An 18,772-nucleotide genomic window follows, 5' to 3' on the forward strand; every position below is an offset into this window, starting at 1 on the left:
TTACAGACAAACGTTTAATATATTAATTTACTTTCTTTGTAATGAAAGTTCTAAATACTTTTCTTCTATTAGGAGTCCATCAGTGATTTCTACTGGTACTACTCTGGTAAGGATGTTATAGATGAAGCAGGTCAGAGGAACTTCTCCAGAGCACTGTCAGTGGCCAAGCAGGTCTTCAACTCTTTAACTGAGTATATCCAGGTACGATATCACACCACACTTCACCACAACAAGTACAGATTAAAATTCTGAGCTTAAAAGACTGAATTTGATGCTGTGTGATCATCTCCAGGGTCCATGTATTGGGAACCAGCAGAGCCTGGCTCACAGCAGGCTGTGGGACGCAGTGGTGGGCTTCTTGCATGTTTTTGCCAACATGCAGATGAAGTTATCCCAGGTATGTATGTATGATGGTAATACTGTGGTGGTGTTGCATTTGTACTGTACTTAAGTACAGTTTTTACATACTTGTACTTGAGTATTTCCCTTTTATGCTACGCTGTGTGCTACCCATATATCTGCTTAATGTATTTGACAGCTATAGTATAGTTAGTAATTACTTTGCAGATTTTTTTTTTATACAACATAAAAATATGGTGCAGTATTATAGATTCAGTGTAGTGGTTAAAATTAGCTCTACTAAATGAACTGATAGATTAAGTGTTGTCTTTTGGCATTTTTGCCTTCATTTGACAGTTTTACAGTCGATATAAATAAGGATTACATGGGGAGAAAGGGAGATATGACATGCAACAGAGTAAGCCTGCTGGAATCGAATCAGGGTGTGCATTAATCTATAAGTGCAAATTTAATCTTGGGGATATCTTGTAGCCAAGTAGTTAAGACATATACCATATAAGTAGTTTTATGGAATGCATCTTAATTATTTGGCTCCCAGACACCCACAAGATTAAAATTCTGCTCTTTCATGAAGGCGTCAGAGATAATAATCCAATATCATGAAACATATACAGGAATTAACTCTGAAAGAGGCCATTCTGCTTCATGAAATGTTGCTTTTAATACCAATGTACAGTTTCATGAAAAAACCCTTTTACTTTTAGTTAAGTAAAAATTTGAATGCAAATAATTTGCTTGTAATTGAATACTTTTACATTACTTAAGTTAAAATCTGAATACTTAATCCACCAATGGTGTTTGTCTTTGTCAACTACATGCTGCTCTAAAATATCTGTAGCCAGTAGAGGTCTCTCCAGGCTCACGGATAACCTCAGGCTATTGCAATACAATTACATCTGTCATTTCGCTCAGCTTTATGATGCATGCCTCCATCTATGATATTTTATCCATGCCCAATAAGCCAGGATTGGGATGAAATCCACCCGCCTAACCTTATCTCATGGCCATCAGGAAAAGGCTTGGTCTGACAATAGAAGCCAGGATGAAGGAGAGCACAGGTGGAAGGGTTTGAATTTAGCGCATCAAAGTACACTGCAGATTTACTGCATGCTGAATACAGGCTCCACAGAGACCCTAAATGAGTCAGACTGACCTAGCCATCTGCTCCGAGACAGTAAAATAGCATTAACCCTGGTGCTGATGGATGGATGTTACCTAGAAGGCCCTTCTGGGCCGCAGCATGGCTATTGTGGGTCCCTACAATGTGAGGCAGCCTTGATCTCTCAGGGACATTAGACAGGATGGCTGTACCCTTACAGGGAGGCCATCAGTACTCTTTGTGATTATAGTTTAGTGAGAGTCATAGGGTTTCCCTTTTTTGTCTTCTCCTAACAGGACTCCAGTCAGATTGAATTACTAAAGGAGCTGCTAGACCTACAGAAGGACATGATCGTCATGATGCTCTCTCTTCTCGAAGGTTTACTTTTTAATGACTCACCAACACCATATTAGCTGCACCAGCAGCATTAGTTTGCAAGGATATTATCTCTTCTGTGACTTTCATTAAACAGATTTGTTTGCTGGGAATGTAATCAAATATTTCCCAAAGCAGCTTTGTTTAATCTGCATGGAGACTGTTGCTTGTTATTGTGTGTACTGAAAAACTTTGCTTTGGTCTCTTGCTCCATTATTTCACAGGTAATGTTGTCAATGGTACTATTGGCAAACAAATGGTGGACACCTTGGTAGAATCTTCTAGCAATGTGGAGATGATCCTAAAATTCTTTGACATGTTCCTCAAGTTGAAGGACCTGACTACCTCAGACAGCTTCAAGGAATATGACCCCGTGAGAAAAGGGGTTATATCAAAGAAAGATTTCCAGAAGTCTATGGAGAACCAGAAACAATATTCCCAGTCTGAGATTGAGTTTCTTCTCTCCTGTGCTGAGGCGGATGAGAATGACATGTTCAATTACGAGCAGTTTGTGGAGAGATTTCATGAACCTGCCAAGGACATTGGCTTTAATGTGGCTGTGTTGCTTACCAATCTCTCTGAGCATATGCCTCACGATGCCCGCCTCTCAACATTCCTCGACCTGGCTGAGAGCGTCCTCAGCTATTTTGAGCCCTATTTGGGTCGTATTGAGATCATGGGGGGTGCTAAGCGCATTGAGAGAGTCTACTTTGAGATCAGTGAGTCAAGTCGCACTCAGTGGGAAAAGCCTCAGGTGAAAGAGTCAAAGCGGCAGTTCATCTTCGATGTCGTCAACGAAGGCGGGGAGAGTGAGAAGATGGAACTGTTTGTCAACTTCTGTGAGGACACCATCTTTGAGATGCAACTGGCCTCTCAAATCTCAGAGCCAGACCCAGTGGAGCGTCCAGAGGAAGATGAGGACGACAAGCAGAGTGTGGTGGAAAACCAGGAAGACGAAGAGGAGGAGAGCGTGATGTTGGAATCTTCCTCGGCTTTTACAATCGCCTGCATCTCCATGAGAAAAAGTCTCTGCCACTTCCGCCAGCTGCTCACTCTGAGGAGCATGAGGCGGCAGTACAGAAAATTCAGGAAGATGAGTGTTAGGGAAATGGTGCAAGGTTTCTTCTCTTTCTTCTGGATGATCATCACAGGCCTCTTCCACTTTGTCTACAGCCTGGTTTGGGGTTTCTTCCATATCTTGTGGACCACTATGTTCGGGGGCGGCCTTGTTGAAGGGGCCAAGAACATGAAGGTGACAGACATTTTGGGAAACATGCCAGACCCCACCCAGTTCGGGATCCATGGAGACGTGTTAGAGATGGAGAAGATGGAGGCAAACGAGGCGTCAGCGTTGGCGGAGATGGGTCAGATGGCTCAGGGAGAAGCGGCAGAGGCAGATCTGATGGCTGAGTTGCTGAACATACAGCCCAAGAAGGAGGGAAAGCATGGGGCTGAGCCCGGTTTGGGAGATGTGTCTGAGGTGGTGGTGGGGGATGCTCCATCCATTGCCAGTGCCGTCAAGCAGAAGAAGGCACAGGTCAGTACCCATGTTACATCCAACTGAATAAGGGTACTTCTATCTATCTATCCTCATCATGCCTTAGCTAATAGACACTAGAGACAATACAACATTTGTATTGACACTAAAACAAACTATTAATGCAACTGATGATCAAAACAATGTATTTGTTACAGTTGGCTGCCAAGAAGCGGGCTTCAAATGGAGAGTACAAGTCTGATTCAGAGAAAGGAGAGTGAGTCTTCTTCATTTGTTCACTGTTCATCTTCAGTGGAATTTTTCTGATATGCTTTTATATGGTTATCACATCTTTAAGCATTATAGCATCTTTAAATTCTTTCTGGTCACAGGTGTATCAGCATGTTTTCATTTTTTGAAAGTCAGACATTTTAAAATGATGATGAAGTATGATGTCAGATATTTGATTTAATTTAGGAGGAACTATTGGCAGAAACAGAATCTAATATTCATAGGTATGTTTTCATTAGTGTATAATCACCTGAATAACAATTGTTGGGTTTACATTAACTTAAACATTGGCTTTAGATGGGGTTTTCTGTCACCACTAGTTGTACTGCATATCTACATTATCTATATCTCTTAGTGCTTCTGTGGTTTTATTCTCTCCATATTGGTTGCATGCATATGTGTGTGCGTATCTGTGACCTTGCAGCAGCAAGGTCTGTCCATCACTAATAAATACATTATTGTTGCAGTTCAGAAGATGGTGAGAAGAAGGACCACGATAAGGCCAAAGACGAATCCCCTCCAGAGTCTTCAGTGGAAGAGAAGAAAGCCCCGAAGAAGAGGCTCGGCCCGAAGAAAGAACCACCAGAGGCCTTCATGGCCAGCTTCTTTGCTGGCTTGGAAGTCTACCAGACCAAGATGCTGGTCAGATGTTTTCCTCACAGCTGTCTTAAAAAATTAGATCAGACCTACTAGTTTGAGTACAAATCAGCTTGTTGCATATATACGACTTATAGAGAATGATTATTTTCACAGAATTACCTGGCCAGAAACTTCTACAACCTCCGCTTCCTGGCGCTTTTTGTAGCCTTTGCTATCAACTTCATTCTTCTCTTCTATAAAGTAAGCTTGAAATATATACAGTATATAAGGATTGATCATTGTTGTTATTGCTTTTGGTAAATACCTCTTAAATGTCTCGTTGTCTTTCAGGTGACCGGTGATTACTCAGATGATGAAGACCCCTGGAACGGTCGGGGTAGAGTTGGGGAGGAGGAAGACGATGGTGCGCTTGAGTATTTTGTGCTGCAGGAGAGCACAGGTTACATGGCGCCAACGCTTCGCTGTCTGGCTATACTGCACACCATCATATCATTTCTGTGTGTAGTGGGATACTACTACCTGAAGGTACAGCACCACCAACCATCCTTGTACTACTTGGTTTAGGTTGTATTTTTCAGTACAAACATTTGTATGTAGTGATCACATGCATACACATACAGTCATACACTTTTAGCAGTAAACAGGCTGGATATGCAGCATGTTGACATCAATCACCATATGCAACTGTGTGTTATCTCTTTTAATGCACTAACGACGCAGCTAAATTCCCTTTCGTGTCCAAGGTGCCCCTGGTAGTATTCAAACGTGAGAAGGAGATAGCGAGGAAGTTAGAGTTTGCTGGCCTTTACATCACAGAGCAGCCTTCAGATGATGACATCAAAGGACAGTGGGACCGACTGGTCATCAATACTCCGTGAGTCAGCTACAGTACAGTTATTAAACTCTGAGTCATTATCTTTTATAAACAAGGGGTTTCAATACTGTTTTGCTTTTTTTTACCAGTTCCTTCCCCAACAACTACTGGGATAAATTTGTCAAACGCAAAGTAAGTGGTTCACGTCATTTTTTGTGTAATCTGTTATGCACACAAACTCTATCTGGTGATATTTACTAAATGTCAGTTACGGTGTCATCCTCTCCTCTGCTTCTGTTTTGCTGCTGTTTGTAGGTGATCAAAAAATATGGAGACCTGTATGGAGCAGAGAGGATAGCAGAACTGCTGGGGCTGGATAAGAGTGCCCTGGATTTCAACCCTACTGAGGAAACTGTCGTCAAGGAGGCTTCACTCGTGTCATGGTGAGAGATTAGACGGATAAAAAGAGAAGACAGGCTAACTCCTTGAAGCAAAAATAGAGGTCAAGCAGTAAATACGAGCCCCTCATATCAACCTTTCTTTTTTGCCAGGTTGAGCTCAATCGATACAAAATACCATGTCTGGAAAATGGGAGTGGTGTTTACAGACAATGTAAGCTTGAATACAGTTTGGGATGATTAATTGCTTTGTTTTGTGTTTTTATGGACAGCTCATTAAATTATTTGATGGATGGATGGCTGAAAGAGTTGATTGATGATATTATGACTAGGCAGATGGATTCTGATCAGCGTCTCCTTTTGTTTTTCCCAGTCATTCCTGTATCTGGTGTGGTACACCACTATGTCCATCCTGGGCCACTACAACAACTTCTTCTTTGCTGCTCATCTACTCGATATCGCAATGGGGTTCAAAACCCTACGCACCATCCTCTCCTCTGTCACACACAACGGCAAACAGGTAAGGACCAGAAGGATGCATGTCTTCTTCCAAGCAGCAGGGGGCACTGCAGAGTTAGTGGTTGGGGTTGGGTTGTAACCACCGCCTGTTTATTCCCTGATGTGCAACCACAAGCCAGTTTTATCACAGTTTCCATGCTCCTGTCCCACTGATGGCATCTTGGGTAACACTAACCTCAAGCTTGTTCTCAACTCTGCCAAATACAAATACTGTAGAAAGTAAGACTGTATTAACAATCAGTTCTGTCTCATTTGGCTTTAGATGGCAACACAAAATATAATCATGATCTGTTGTCTGTACTCTACTAGTAATTATTTAATACAAACAAAGAAATTGTTATATAAGCTACAGTTCTTTGTGATTTTTCATAAATGAAAAGCTGTTTTGAGGGTTTTTTTAAGGAAATGAAACAACCAAGCCTATAGACTATTGTTTTATTAAGTAATTATGATAAGATATTAGCAAACTGTAACTTATTGGCGCATTCACAAGATACAGAGCCACATGGACATCCCAGTAGACGTGTGTGTTTGGTCATGTCTAATCTTACTCACCTTTTAACTCTGCTAACTCCTGGGAGAAATATCTGTTTCTCTACACTTTCTGTACACGGCAACATGTTGTAATGGATATGGGATGATAAAATGATGCTTGGTTGAGCAAAGAACGTGCCATCTGGTAAATATTGTATGTGTTGTGTCAATTCTTGTCTTTACACCCAATACTTGCATTTTTCCCTCATAAGACAATTGGGAGGCAGCAAAAGGAGGAGATGCAAGTGAAGGGAGCAAGGATGCATATATATGGATTTAGATGCACACAGCATCTTTTGACATTTGAGTTCAAATGGCTTAATTGCCTTCATTTCAGTCCCAAGTCAGTTCTTGCAGAGATTCTCGTGTCAACTGACCAGAGGCACGAATCAAAATTTAATGTCACTTCAGCCTCCAAGGGTGGAAATATATCCAAATGGCGAGGCCGCAAGGAATCGTCAAACACCTCCCACACTGCCTGTGGGCAGATCAATAGCGCTGTCAATCAAAATGCTTCCACTGTTGTTGCTGTTTACAAGTAAAATCGGCGCAGGAGCGTGATTGGTTGCTACGCCGAACTCTCCCATCCTTTTTCCACTCATTTGAACTTTTCCCGTCTCGCCGCCTGCTCTTCTCTCACCGCCGGCAGTCCCGTCGCATTCCTCATGAGGGTTTAACTTCTTTTTATAGAAAACAAATGGGAGCAGGCAGCTTTGCCCCCACTGCGCCTAGTGTGTTTCCAAACACAAGTACATAAATAGACAGGAAGTTTGTGATGACATTTTACTGACTGCTGACGGTGTTTCTCTTAAGCTGGTGTTGACGGTGGGCCTGCTGGCGGTTGTGGTCTATCTCTACACTGTGGTGGCCTTCAACTTCTTCAGGAAGTTCTACAACAAGAGTGAAGATGAGGATGAGCCCGATATGAAGTGTGATGATATGATGACTGTGAGTATCAATCACATGTATTGTGAATTATAAACACACACAGACAGCAATTCTCAAATACTTGAAGAGGTCTGCACTCACCCTCCCTCTGTGTTTGCACAGTGTTACCTATTCCACATGTACGTTGGGGTGAGAGCAGGAGGGGGCATTGGGGACGAGATCGAGGACCCAGCTGGTGACCCCTATGAGCTCTACCGTATCCTGTTTGACATCACCTTCTTCTTCTTCGTCATCGTCATCCTCCTGGCCATCATCCAGGGTAATCTCCTTGTTCTCTCTTTCAGATCACTTATCCTTATACTGATCTATATTAGTTCACCTGTTTTATAGCCTCAGTAAAATACCACAAATTCTGAGACACTGATATTCCTCACAAACTTTACAATACTCCCCATCCCCGTAGTACATCCACATTACACTCCATAATGTATTTTTAGGAAGTGAAGGGTGTAAGATTGTGCTTGTATTGATTACACAGATACAGTATATATGATATGCTGACAGTTCTGTTCTGGTTACAGGTTTGATCATTGATGCCTTTGGAGAGCTGAGAGACCAGCAGGAACAAGTTAAAGAGGACATGGAGGTGAGAGTAGATTTAATTCTCACCTATAGGTGCCAAGCGTATGGAGTGCTGAAGGGGGTCAGGGGAAACGGGGGGGAGGGGGTTGGAGATGGGGTTTTGTTCTTTCAAGGATTTTTACTATATAGAATAGAATAAACGTTATTGTCCCCAAGGGGAAATTTGTCTTAATATGCTGGTAAAAACAAAAAAAAATGTTTGTTTTTTTTAAAATAAACTGCAACTAAAATTACTTTCATTCCATATTACATGAATTGTTCTTATGAATTGTATTGATCTAAGTTGTAAATAAGGAATTGACTAAAACCACCACAGTACTATAAAAAAAGACAAGGAAGGATTTAATCTTCGACAACATTGCCATTATAACATATCTACAGAGTAAGCTCCTTAACTTTAATATATCTGTTGGAAAAAAGACATTACTTTCTTTTAAGGACATCTGGACTTTAGACATGTGGCCTACTTTTGTGTTCTCCCATCACAGTCTTTTAAGCAACAGTCATTCAGGCCAGACGAAGGTCAGAGCACAGTTCGGACATTTTTTGGTTGGCGAGATTACCATGATGGGGGGGAATAAATATTTAGTTTAAAGATATGAGTGATTGACTCTTATTTTGGTAAAACACTTGAGATGCAACCTGGGACTCTATGAGAGGGCAGAGAAAATCATGAAGTTCCTGGGAAGATCACCAAGAGAGTTATTTTCTCAGAAGACATTACACAACTGTACACAGGCTCAGTAGTACCAACCATGACGATTAAACTGACGTTTATGTGTAAAATCAGTGGAATGCCCCTTTAAAAATGATGCAAAACATCCTCTTGGTTACAATAGTGCATGAAACAAAGCACAGAAAGAAATACAATCACGGTCTCTAATTATCTTTTCATTTTCTGTCCTCAGACCAAATGTTTCATTTGCGGAATCGGTAATGACTACTTTGACACAACACCTCACGGCTTCGAGACTCACACCTTACAAGAGCACAACTTGGCCAACTACCTGTAAGTATCCCACGTTCAAACATTTATATAACCTTGATTTACCTTTTTTATTACAAACATATTCATCATTATTGTCACCTTTCACATGTATGGCCACTTCTCTGTAATTTAACCACATGATTGATGGCTTTAGCACATTACCACCGCATCGGGGCCAAATCACTAATAGCCCCAGTGATCCAGAACACTTGATCCCTTTAGGTATTCTTTCCATCTGTCTCTGTGTTTCCCTACACTCCCTGCTGATCCAGTGTTTCTGTATAATGCCCGTGACAATAGAAAGTCTCAGTCCATTTGCGCTCACAGTCAGCTGGCCGGAGGATATGAGAGCGACCTCATTATGTTGCTTCATTACTATTTAATGCCATGAACTTTATTGGAAAATAGGTTTGTGATAGCGTGCTCTCATACAGTATTCATCATGATTTGGCAAGCTGCGATGGCCACGGAGATACAGCGGCCCGTTGCCATTTACACTCGATTTGGGAAACAACAGGTGATTTCGGTGATGGAGATGAGACTTTGTTTGGCACTTGTTTCAGAAGTTGTCTCCTAGTAACACATGAATGTGACATTTCTTGTAAAATGTGCCTCAGCAAAGCCTTTTTTCTACTCTGCTCTGTGTTTAAACTGTGATCCGATGTTCAAGGAGGAGAATGTTTTTTGGTCTGACATTTTTGTTTTTTTCTCATTGACATTTTTTTCTAAAGGTTTTTCCTGATGTACCTTATCAACAAGGATGAGACGGAGCACACTGGCCAGGTACAGCATAATTCCACTCTAATGACCTTTCTCTAAGGAATATTCAAAAACAAACGAAGAAACAATTATTATCCTGTCACTGTCAGAGATACTGACTGTCTGTGATAAGGCTGAATGACAATTGCAATTTTTCTGACCAATATTGCTGATGAATTAATACATTGTGTATATTTTCTAATCTACTTATTATTAAATAAGATATGATTGTACCAAGCATTATCACAAATATATATTTTATTCTACATGAATAGAACCTGATAAAATAATTCAGTCACTTGTTTCAGTCCCGGTGTTCTATAGAAAAAAAAAGACCAATTTAGCTCACATTCAATGGGATATTGCATTAGAGGTCAACTTTGAAACACTCACTAATATCCAAATATATTCATGACATGCAAAACTGACATTTGATTTATTCATTGCAACTGTATAGTTTTCCACTTATGGTAATAATGACAAACTGCTGGTAAGTTTGCATTTAGTTTTAATATCTAACTCACAACATCTAACATTGACAGCTCTACTTAGCTGCTTTAGCATTAACTGTGAGATTCCAATATTTATACTCGACAACTACGTAGCTAGCTGCCAGCTATCTGTGTGAAAGACTGCTATTCTGTTGGTCTTATATGAAGAGCAAGACAACAAATCGTTCACTTCCCAGCTTGTTAGGAACAAAATTGCACTTTTTCAAATCACAGTTATGACATAAAAATGAATCATTGTTCAGCCCTAGTCACCCTAGCATGTGTTGTTTGCATACACATATTGTATTTATATCCAGATGGTGAATTCCTTATAATTTTGAGTAAAACTTTGATGTCCATCTGTGTGTGTCCGACTCCAGGAGTCTTATGTGTGGAAGATGTACCAGGAGCGCTGCTGGGATTTCTTCCCAGCTGGAGATTGCTTCCGCAAACAGTACGAAGATCAGCTTGGATAGAACAGATGCATCCTCTTTACCTCTATCCATGTTAAGTGGGCTGCTGGAACATGTAGTCCTACATATAGCTGCTGGACTACAACACCACACAGTAACCCCCACCAATGCTTTGGACTGGCCTGAGGAGACAAAACTTTTTTTTATCTTAAAAAGAGAAACGTCTCCTACCCATGACACCCTCACCGTCGGTACAGTGCCAGTCAGTAAGGAAATGACGTGTAACTTGCCCAGACATTTCGTTTTTTAAGTTTTGGGACTCGTTTTTGACAGCGTGTTGCCTTTTACTCCACATAACCCCAAATCATTGCACAATTCTTTTTTGGTCTTTTTGAGAAACACTGGGTTGTGTGGGGTTATGGGACAATGTGTCAGTCATATTATGCACAAGAACCCAACTTCAATATTTTGAGAATGTTGAATTTGAGACTTAATGCCAAAAGAAACGTGGTGGAATACAGTAGATTTACATAGTGCGCAAAAATGTGATATGAGAAAAGTTTTTATTTAAGATGTTGTAACCTTGCATATTGAGATGACGTTTTAGAATGAAGTGGCAAAAGGTTTATTATGTAGGATAAAAAATGCCTAAATTTTTTCATGAAGTGCCTTACAGTACTGTATCTACATTACAATGAAGCTATGCAAAACTTTTGTTTTTACTTTATTGTATGTAAGTACAGTAATTTTCCTGGAGCAGTAACGAGTAGCTGTCCAGATACGTAGATTGTGGCTGAACTTTTTCATTTGAACACGGAAGAACAGCATCGGTTGATTTGACTGATTTTTTTGCTGAATGCAGCATAACTGCAAATGTTCAAGGTACAAAGTGTAAAAGTGACACGTCAGAATTTACTGAACACTTTCAAACAAGAACAAAAATTTAATTGCTATTGTATGGCCATTTGTATGTAGTAGCTTTGCTGATCTGTGCATTTCTTTTGATGGGAAAAAATAAAGAAATCAGTGCAAGAAAAGTTCATGTTTATTTTATTCTCCGGGATCTGTGAACTCACATTTGATATTCTAGAGAAGACAAAAGATCAAAAATATATAAAACTGTTCCTCAACTTCTTCACATCAGCATCATAACAGGAAGAGTTATTTGACAAATCTAAAAGCTCTGAGACAGTGAGTCATTTCATTCCCATGCAACATCTGTCTCTGCGGTTAATCCACATCTTTTCAAAATAAGATGCCTACTGTGTGCAAACAGCCCTTGGCTTTAGTTCCAAGTTAATTTGACTCACCCCCAAACCTCAAAGCTATATCATAACTGTGTCCATCCTTTAATTACAGTGTGGTAGGAAGCAGTGGCTGAGTAGATTTGCACTCCTGGTTGGTCAGAGAGGTAGGATGGGGCCTCAGCAGGCTGCATGATGGGAGTTTTAGCCCTATTACCCATGGTGCCACCTGTCAGCTCACATCATGTCACCACACCTCAGGCACCACACAGCGCAGCAGCCTGCTGCTGAGAGCAGCTCTGCCTCCTCATCAACTTACGCCGGTAACAGCTCTAACATGTTGGCTGGTTTTTTATGGTTCCAGCACACAGTGAGGAAATTATATTTTTAAAATTAAAACGTGACTCATTGATGTTATTCTTCCAAACAATGAACAGTAATTGCGAAATTAAAAAGCCACATTAATCACTAATTGTTTTAAAAAGCTGTGACTGTCATAGTTTAGTAAATATTTAGTAAGTATTATTTTGAATGCGCCGTGTAAAGCAAAGGCAATATCAGAGGAAACTCAATTAAAAGTTTCAGAAATATTGGGCTCTGATATTATTTAGCATATTATGTGGCCATTATGGCAACGGGAGGAAACAATAATGTGTGAACTGACTGATATGATCTTTCTCAATAATTTGACATAATGAAAGCTGTGGGAAGCCATTCTCAACATGAAACAGCAACAATTAAGCTATCATATAACTGGAGACATATTACACCTATTAAATCCTCCGTTTCCCATTGTTGAGTCTGGTGGCAGCAAAATTAGATTAGGCCTTTCATTTTCATCTCAAATGGCTTGTTGAGGGAATTTATGCACGTGCTTGTTTCAGGACGAGAAAAATATTGGACTTTCTACTTTTCGTGCTTAGAAGTATCATGTCAGCGTTCAAAATTCTGCTTAAACAAACCAAACAAACATGAAATATATATATATACATACATATATATAATGCATACAATACAGCAACAGTTAACACAGAAAAGATCTGTCCACAGCTAGATATGGTAGTGGTATACATTTTCTCATCTAATTCTCGCCAAGAGAGCAAATAAGTATGTTTTATTATTGTCAAACTCTTCCTTTCTGTGTTTTTTTTTAATGAACAACTGTAATATAACAGTAAAAAAACCAAAATATTCAGTGAAAACATGAACAGGGTAAAGACAGCAAACTCCGCTGAAAATAACTGATGCGTTAAAGTGGCTTTACACAGTTACTCCATTATGTCACCTGTTTGTAAAAGAAAAGGTGAAGAGAGGGTTCATTTAGCGAGCAGCTTGTTGCTGACAGCTCTTCACACCGACTCCAGGGGCTTTATCTCCAACATACAGTCATGATAAAACAGGACACATGGCCAGAGACTTAAGGTGGAATGACACAACCCAGGGGACATTTTACACTTCATTCTCTCCTCTTCAGGTGGAAGACCTGACAGCTTTTTAGAATTTATATGACCACAAGACTTCAATCAAATAATACGTTTTTTGTTTTAGTACTTATTTATGGTTTAAAATGACTATTACATTGAACTTGGACTGCTAATTTGGAGGTGTTGGCCCCCTGTCTGTGTCACATTCAGCAGCTCAACAAATGGCAAATGATTTGCTTGCTCTAATGCCTGACCCCTGTTCTCCTTTCTCCGATTCCCTCAAATAACCTATTGCTGATGTAATGCAGCTGAAAATTGTTTGCAGCCTGTTATCCTGGACCCTGCATGGTGCACAGGGCTGTGGAGTGATGGATGTGTCGGGAGAAAAAAAGAGAGCAGCTTGAGTCACAATCCGCGCTGTCACCTGCAGCTGGTGACCTGCGGCGAAACCTCCAACTGGTGACAAGTCACTGCATATGGTTCCGTTGATGCGTCAGTGTTTGAGCCTTTTTCATGCAACATCACACAACAAATAACACCTTAACAGACCAGGTATGCAGAAGCAATACAATTTGGGTAATATACCTCTTCATTAAATAGGTGTAATCAACTCCTATGGCCACTATGTCATTTAAAGGTGTCATCTGCTGGTGACAAGTCACTGCATATGATTATTAATTTACTATGATTTTTATTCATAGTAAATGGCCTAAAACTCATAAAAAATCATAGTTAATTATAAGAGTAGATCTTAATACCATCTGAGTTTGCATGTCAACGATCCACCTTCTATGACACATGAGAAAACTGTTTGCTGATGTATGCAGCATGATGCAACAAAATGTCAAAAAATGGTTCAAATTGGCCCTGACAATAGGCCAACAATAGGTTTAAAATATAAAACACAAGCAATCTAGATAAAGAAACTGAGAAGCCATCCACTGATGAAGACTCTGTGATGTGGTCGAAGGTTCTTGCAAAAAGAACAAAAGCAAACTCAAGCATATGCAATCAGGCTTGAATTTAAAGACTGATGAGTGTTTAGGATGTAAAACTGTTTTATTAAAATCACCAAATTTATTATGATACAAACACCAGTATCACCAGTAGGCTGCTTTATTCAGATACTATAGATGACATTTCTCAGATTATACAGTAGGTATTATTCCTCAGAGAATTCTCTTGTAAGAATCCTTGCATTTGGAAGGTTCAGCTACCTCAAAATAGTAACAAATGAGTGTTTACTGATTCAGCATTGTGAGTGTAGTGACCTTCAGTAAACACAGGGAGCTAAATCTGTCCAGGGCATACTATGAACAGATGCCTGAAAGTGTTTAAACGTGGTGTGTGGTGTGTGTGTGTGTGTGTGTGTGTGTGAATACAGTAAGGACTCTCTATGCTAACATAAAGCCTTGTGTCCTCAATTCACACACTGACCACAGTGTCTGGCATCCACTCCTTTGGCAGATGTGTTCCTCCCTGAAGCACACTTTACAGCGATAGAGTTTATGTGGAAATTGTATTGTGTGTGTGTGTGACAAAGATAAAAGATAAAAACCCTCTAACGTTTGTGTTTCATTACCTATTTTTTCATTCTGGAAAATCGTGACATCTGTCAGTGAACTCGTAAAATCTAATTGGACTGGATTGCAGCCTCGAGGATGCTTCAATGGGATTGGGGTTATCTGTTGGTGTCACTGACCCTTATTGGGTGGCTTGAGGCCAAATGTCATGTGGCCTTTATTATGTGAGGTTCCCTTCATAGCCCATTTCAATGACAAAGCCCACAATGTTTTGCAGCTTCAACATCTAAGGCTTTCCTCTAGCTGTGAGACGATTCAACTGATAGATCCTGGTTGTTTAATCTGAAAAAGTCTGAGGGCGCAAAACACAGTTGGTGTTCAAATTTCTTCTGTTGTTTTTATTGGACATGCATGCTGGACTGAAGCACTTTTCAGGATGTTTCTGTTGAGAATGCGTGAGTGGGAATCCCTTCACTCACTATTGTATCGGAGAGAAAAGTGCTTCTTCTGTCAACTCCTATTTATTTCATCTTCCTGTGACAGATTCAGGCAGAATCCCCTATAAGAACTAACGTGTTTAATGTGTGTCCACATTACTTTTAAAGTGGCTACTGCCAAAACAATGTTCTACATGAAAATGAAACCACAATCCTTCTTGTTGTACTAAAATCCAGACAGATTAAACAATCCAGTTATATTTCCAACACCTAACAAGTACCTGAACATCATCTCTGGTTTAATGGACTGTCTTGTCCTTGGATTTATGCAGAGAACCAGCTCTTAGGTTCTTGTCCAGGGGATCTGTTACATGTCCAAGGTCAGACAGAAGCACTTTAGCCCGTTGCTGTTGAGTAACTGAATGCTGCAGGGCCAGCAGTGCAGACGGACAGTGATGTGAGGTGAGCGGTGCTGAGCGAGGGTTGAAGTGAGCTGAACAGGCTGCTACGACTCCACGGGTGTTCTATTGCGCTGATACGGCAGGGGACAAGTCAAGTGCAGATCCAGCTCTGACACCGGGCCAAACATACCTGGAGAGGACGAATGAGAAATGAGAGGAGTGTGCAAAAATATTCTGTTTATGGATCAACTTTTGACTCTAGAATTTGTTGTTTGTGTGTAACATGTATGAGGATCTATTAATATAATATTCATAGGTATGTTGTATATTGTATAATCACCTGAAAATAAGAATTGTAGTGTTTTTATTACCCTAGAATGACACCACAAATATGCTACACTGAGCGAGCGAATTCTAGTGAATAGAGTGCAAAAACATTGTCCAGATACACTACGAACAATATCATATCAACACCCTTTTTTCAGTTTTGTTTCTACATCTTTGGAGGACAGTTTACTTACTTGTAACTCCCTACAGCTTCCACATTATATATATATATATTTTTTTAAAGTCATTTTTTGGGCCTTTTTATTGCCTTTATTTGATAGGGACAGCCGAAGATAGACAGGAAAGGGGAGTAGAGAGAGTGGGGATGACACGCAGCAAAGGGCCGCAGGTCGGATTCAAACGCTGGGCCGCTGCAGCAAGGACTCAGCCTCAGTACATGGGTCGCCAGCTCTACCCACTGAGCTAACCGGGCGCCCCAAACCTCATCCTTTTTGAGGATACCCCTATAAAAAGGCTGCTGTGAATCGTATAAGATGTGCCACCTCTCAATCATTGTTTCTGGCTCACTCTCTAGAGACATTTTTATGTACAGAGAGAGCGAGTCATGCCATGTTGAACTGCCATGTTTCTACAGTAGCCCAGAACAAACAAACCTATTCGTTTTTTGCAAGATCACAGCCACTGTAGTTTCTCCTACACACTTGGAAGGTGAGCTGTATTCAGTTGTTTTCAATCTGCAACTTCACCACTAGGTGCCTCTAAATCCTGTACACTGGAACTTTAGATACAAAGGTTGCAATTTCATTTAATACCAGTATTTCTTCTTTGTTAAGAGTAAATAAGAAAAACAATACATCTTTCATGTTAAATATATAGCTAGTAGCTGGTTGGTTTACCATAGAGGCTGGCTTTGTAAAAATGTAGTAAAATCTACTGTCCAGCACCTCTAACTGTGTTCAGACACAGTGTGAAGAGAGGCTGACACAGCTGCATACAAAGTCAATGGAAAGACACGATTAGGGGCATCTTCATCCAGGGATTAGACATGAACACACGAGCACGATTGGATTAGAATCGCATTACTTAGAATCGCTTAACTCACCTTTGAGTTTTCTGCAGGCCACAAACTCTCAGATATGATCCAAAGATAGGTGGGCTTAAGCCTGTAGACAAATTGGAGCACAGAAGAGAGGAATATGAGAACATCACACAGAGGATCAGATAGAATATGAGAAAGAGACGTGTGAGTCAGAAAAAGTGATAAAATGCTTGAAACGTGAAGAATATCCCCATTTTACCTTTAATCTCACCTCCAACTCAACTCCACCAGCTGTTTTCCACTAAAGTCTAATACACAAACTGTACAAAACGTTTAAAGCTTCGTTCCAATTAGAACACTAAGCCAAAAGAAACGTGACAGTGTTATCTTCTGCCTGGCACAGAAACAACCGGATGGGTCTAATCAAGGTAATGGTGCTGGAGATTGTAGTCGATGAGTATAAACATGTACAGTAATTAGCCATTTGTTCTCAATCACCAGGTTGTCATTCAAAGTGCTGCAAGCTTCCTGAATAAAGCTTTTCAAAGTAGGACCCAACCTCTTTACAAAGATGACGATAATTACGGTTTGATCACACCGATTCATACTTAGTGAGCAATGAGAACTAGAAAGAGAAATCTGCAACAGTGCTTGGCATAAGCAGAAACAGATGATGATGATGAAGACAGTGATTGTATAATTTAAGCTTGCTTGCTCCTCCTATCTATGAATAATACATCTTATTATCACCGCGAGTATGAATGGGGTTGACACTGATGCTGGCTAATGCGAGGCAGGGAAGGACACAGAGGTAACTCTCAAAAAGCTTTTCAAGATCTCTCTCCATTCTTCTCAGCAATTTTGGTTTTCCACTTCACGGCCCATTTACTCTTCCTTGGATGTTAGCCAGAACCAGCCAGTGTCATTTGCAGTGTCAGAGCAATGCGCGTATTGAGGGAAATGGGAGTCCCAGTGGACCTTCTGTCGTGGGCAGTAAGCCTGTGCATAGCAGAAATGTCTACCCTTTTGGTTGCTTGTTCTGATAATGGTGGTACAGGTCACGGGGAGAGCAGACAAAGTTTGGTTGCTGTAGACCAAGCACATTACTAATCCACACAGAAAGAAATCACAGTTGAGTGGCCATGCTAGCAGTTGTGTGAGGCTTAGGCACAGTGGTGCTCTGACATAAATGCTAACATGCTGATGTTTAGCAGGTATAATGCTTACCACGGGCACCACCTTAGTTAGTATGTTATAATATATATACATGAGGATGATGGGAATGTAGTTTGCAGATGTTTGGTTAAAAACCAAAGTACTGGACACATTAAAATGATGGTGGATCTGGATGAAAAGTCAGTGGATAATCAAAGTCATACAGTTCTTGCTGAGGGGGCATTAATGTGTACATCAAATGTCATGACAGTCATTCCAATAGTTGTGAAGCTACATTCAAAACTCCAAATTCAAGCTTTTATGATCACTTAACTTTTGCAGCTTGTCACTGTGACTTGTGGTGTGACCAATGGAACCACAGAAATGGCTCTTATCTGGTCTGGCACATATATTATATATATTAGCAAAGTTTGCAACATTAATCAGGTAATAATGTTAAGCACTTCTGTTTTCTATTTTAAGCTACAATCTGCTTTATTCAGCTGCTTGATGAGATTGCACCAGGTAGATAGTGTAGAGCCTGTGATGTACAGTACGCCAATATCTGAGATAGCTGGGAGTCAAAATACTTAACACCGATGCTGCCAGGGAG

General features: G+C 40.4%; 1 protein-coding gene across 10 annotated transcripts in view; it reads left to right on the top strand.

Annotated features, from left to right (window-relative positions):
• LOC127355334 (ryanodine receptor 3-like) overlaps positions 1-11,685 on the top strand; it is a 103,351-nt gene extending 91,666 nt beyond the window's left edge. For all 10 annotated transcript variants that reach the window (XM_051386122.1, XM_051386130.1, XM_051386171.1 and 7 more), the window contains 19 exons: positions 73-201; positions 293-397; positions 1,756-1,837; positions 2,059-3,371; positions 3,530-3,588; positions 4,070-4,244; positions 4,356-4,442; positions 4,533-4,727; positions 4,946-5,076; positions 5,166-5,208; positions 5,332-5,459; positions 5,568-5,628; positions 5,788-5,934; positions 7,281-7,415; positions 7,518-7,674; positions 7,937-8,001; positions 8,906-9,006; positions 9,717-9,768; positions 10,616-11,685. In XM_051386122.1, coding sequence (XP_051242082.1) covers positions 73-201; positions 293-397; positions 1,756-1,837; positions 2,059-3,371; positions 3,530-3,588; positions 4,070-4,244; positions 4,356-4,442; positions 4,533-4,727; positions 4,946-5,076; positions 5,166-5,208; positions 5,332-5,459; positions 5,568-5,628; positions 5,788-5,934; positions 7,281-7,415; positions 7,518-7,674; positions 7,937-8,001; positions 8,906-9,006; positions 9,717-9,768; positions 10,616-10,711 — 3,261 coding nt within the window. In that variant the 3' untranslated portion in view covers positions 10,712-11,685. The remainder of the gene's footprint in view (positions 1-72; positions 202-292; positions 398-1,755; positions 1,838-2,058; positions 3,372-3,529; positions 3,589-4,069; positions 4,245-4,355; positions 4,443-4,532; positions 4,728-4,945; positions 5,077-5,165; positions 5,209-5,331; positions 5,460-5,567; positions 5,629-5,787; positions 5,935-7,280; positions 7,416-7,517; positions 7,675-7,936; positions 8,002-8,905; positions 9,007-9,716; positions 9,769-10,615) is intronic.
• The last annotated feature ends 7,087 nt before the right edge of the window (positions 11,686-18,772 follow it).

The sequence above is a fragment of the Dicentrarchus labrax genome, unplaced genomic scaffold (assembly GCF_905237075.1).
Source record: "Dicentrarchus labrax unplaced genomic scaffold, dlabrax2021, whole genome shotgun sequence".
Lineage (NCBI taxonomy): Eukaryota > Metazoa > Chordata > Actinopteri > Moronidae > Dicentrarchus > Dicentrarchus labrax.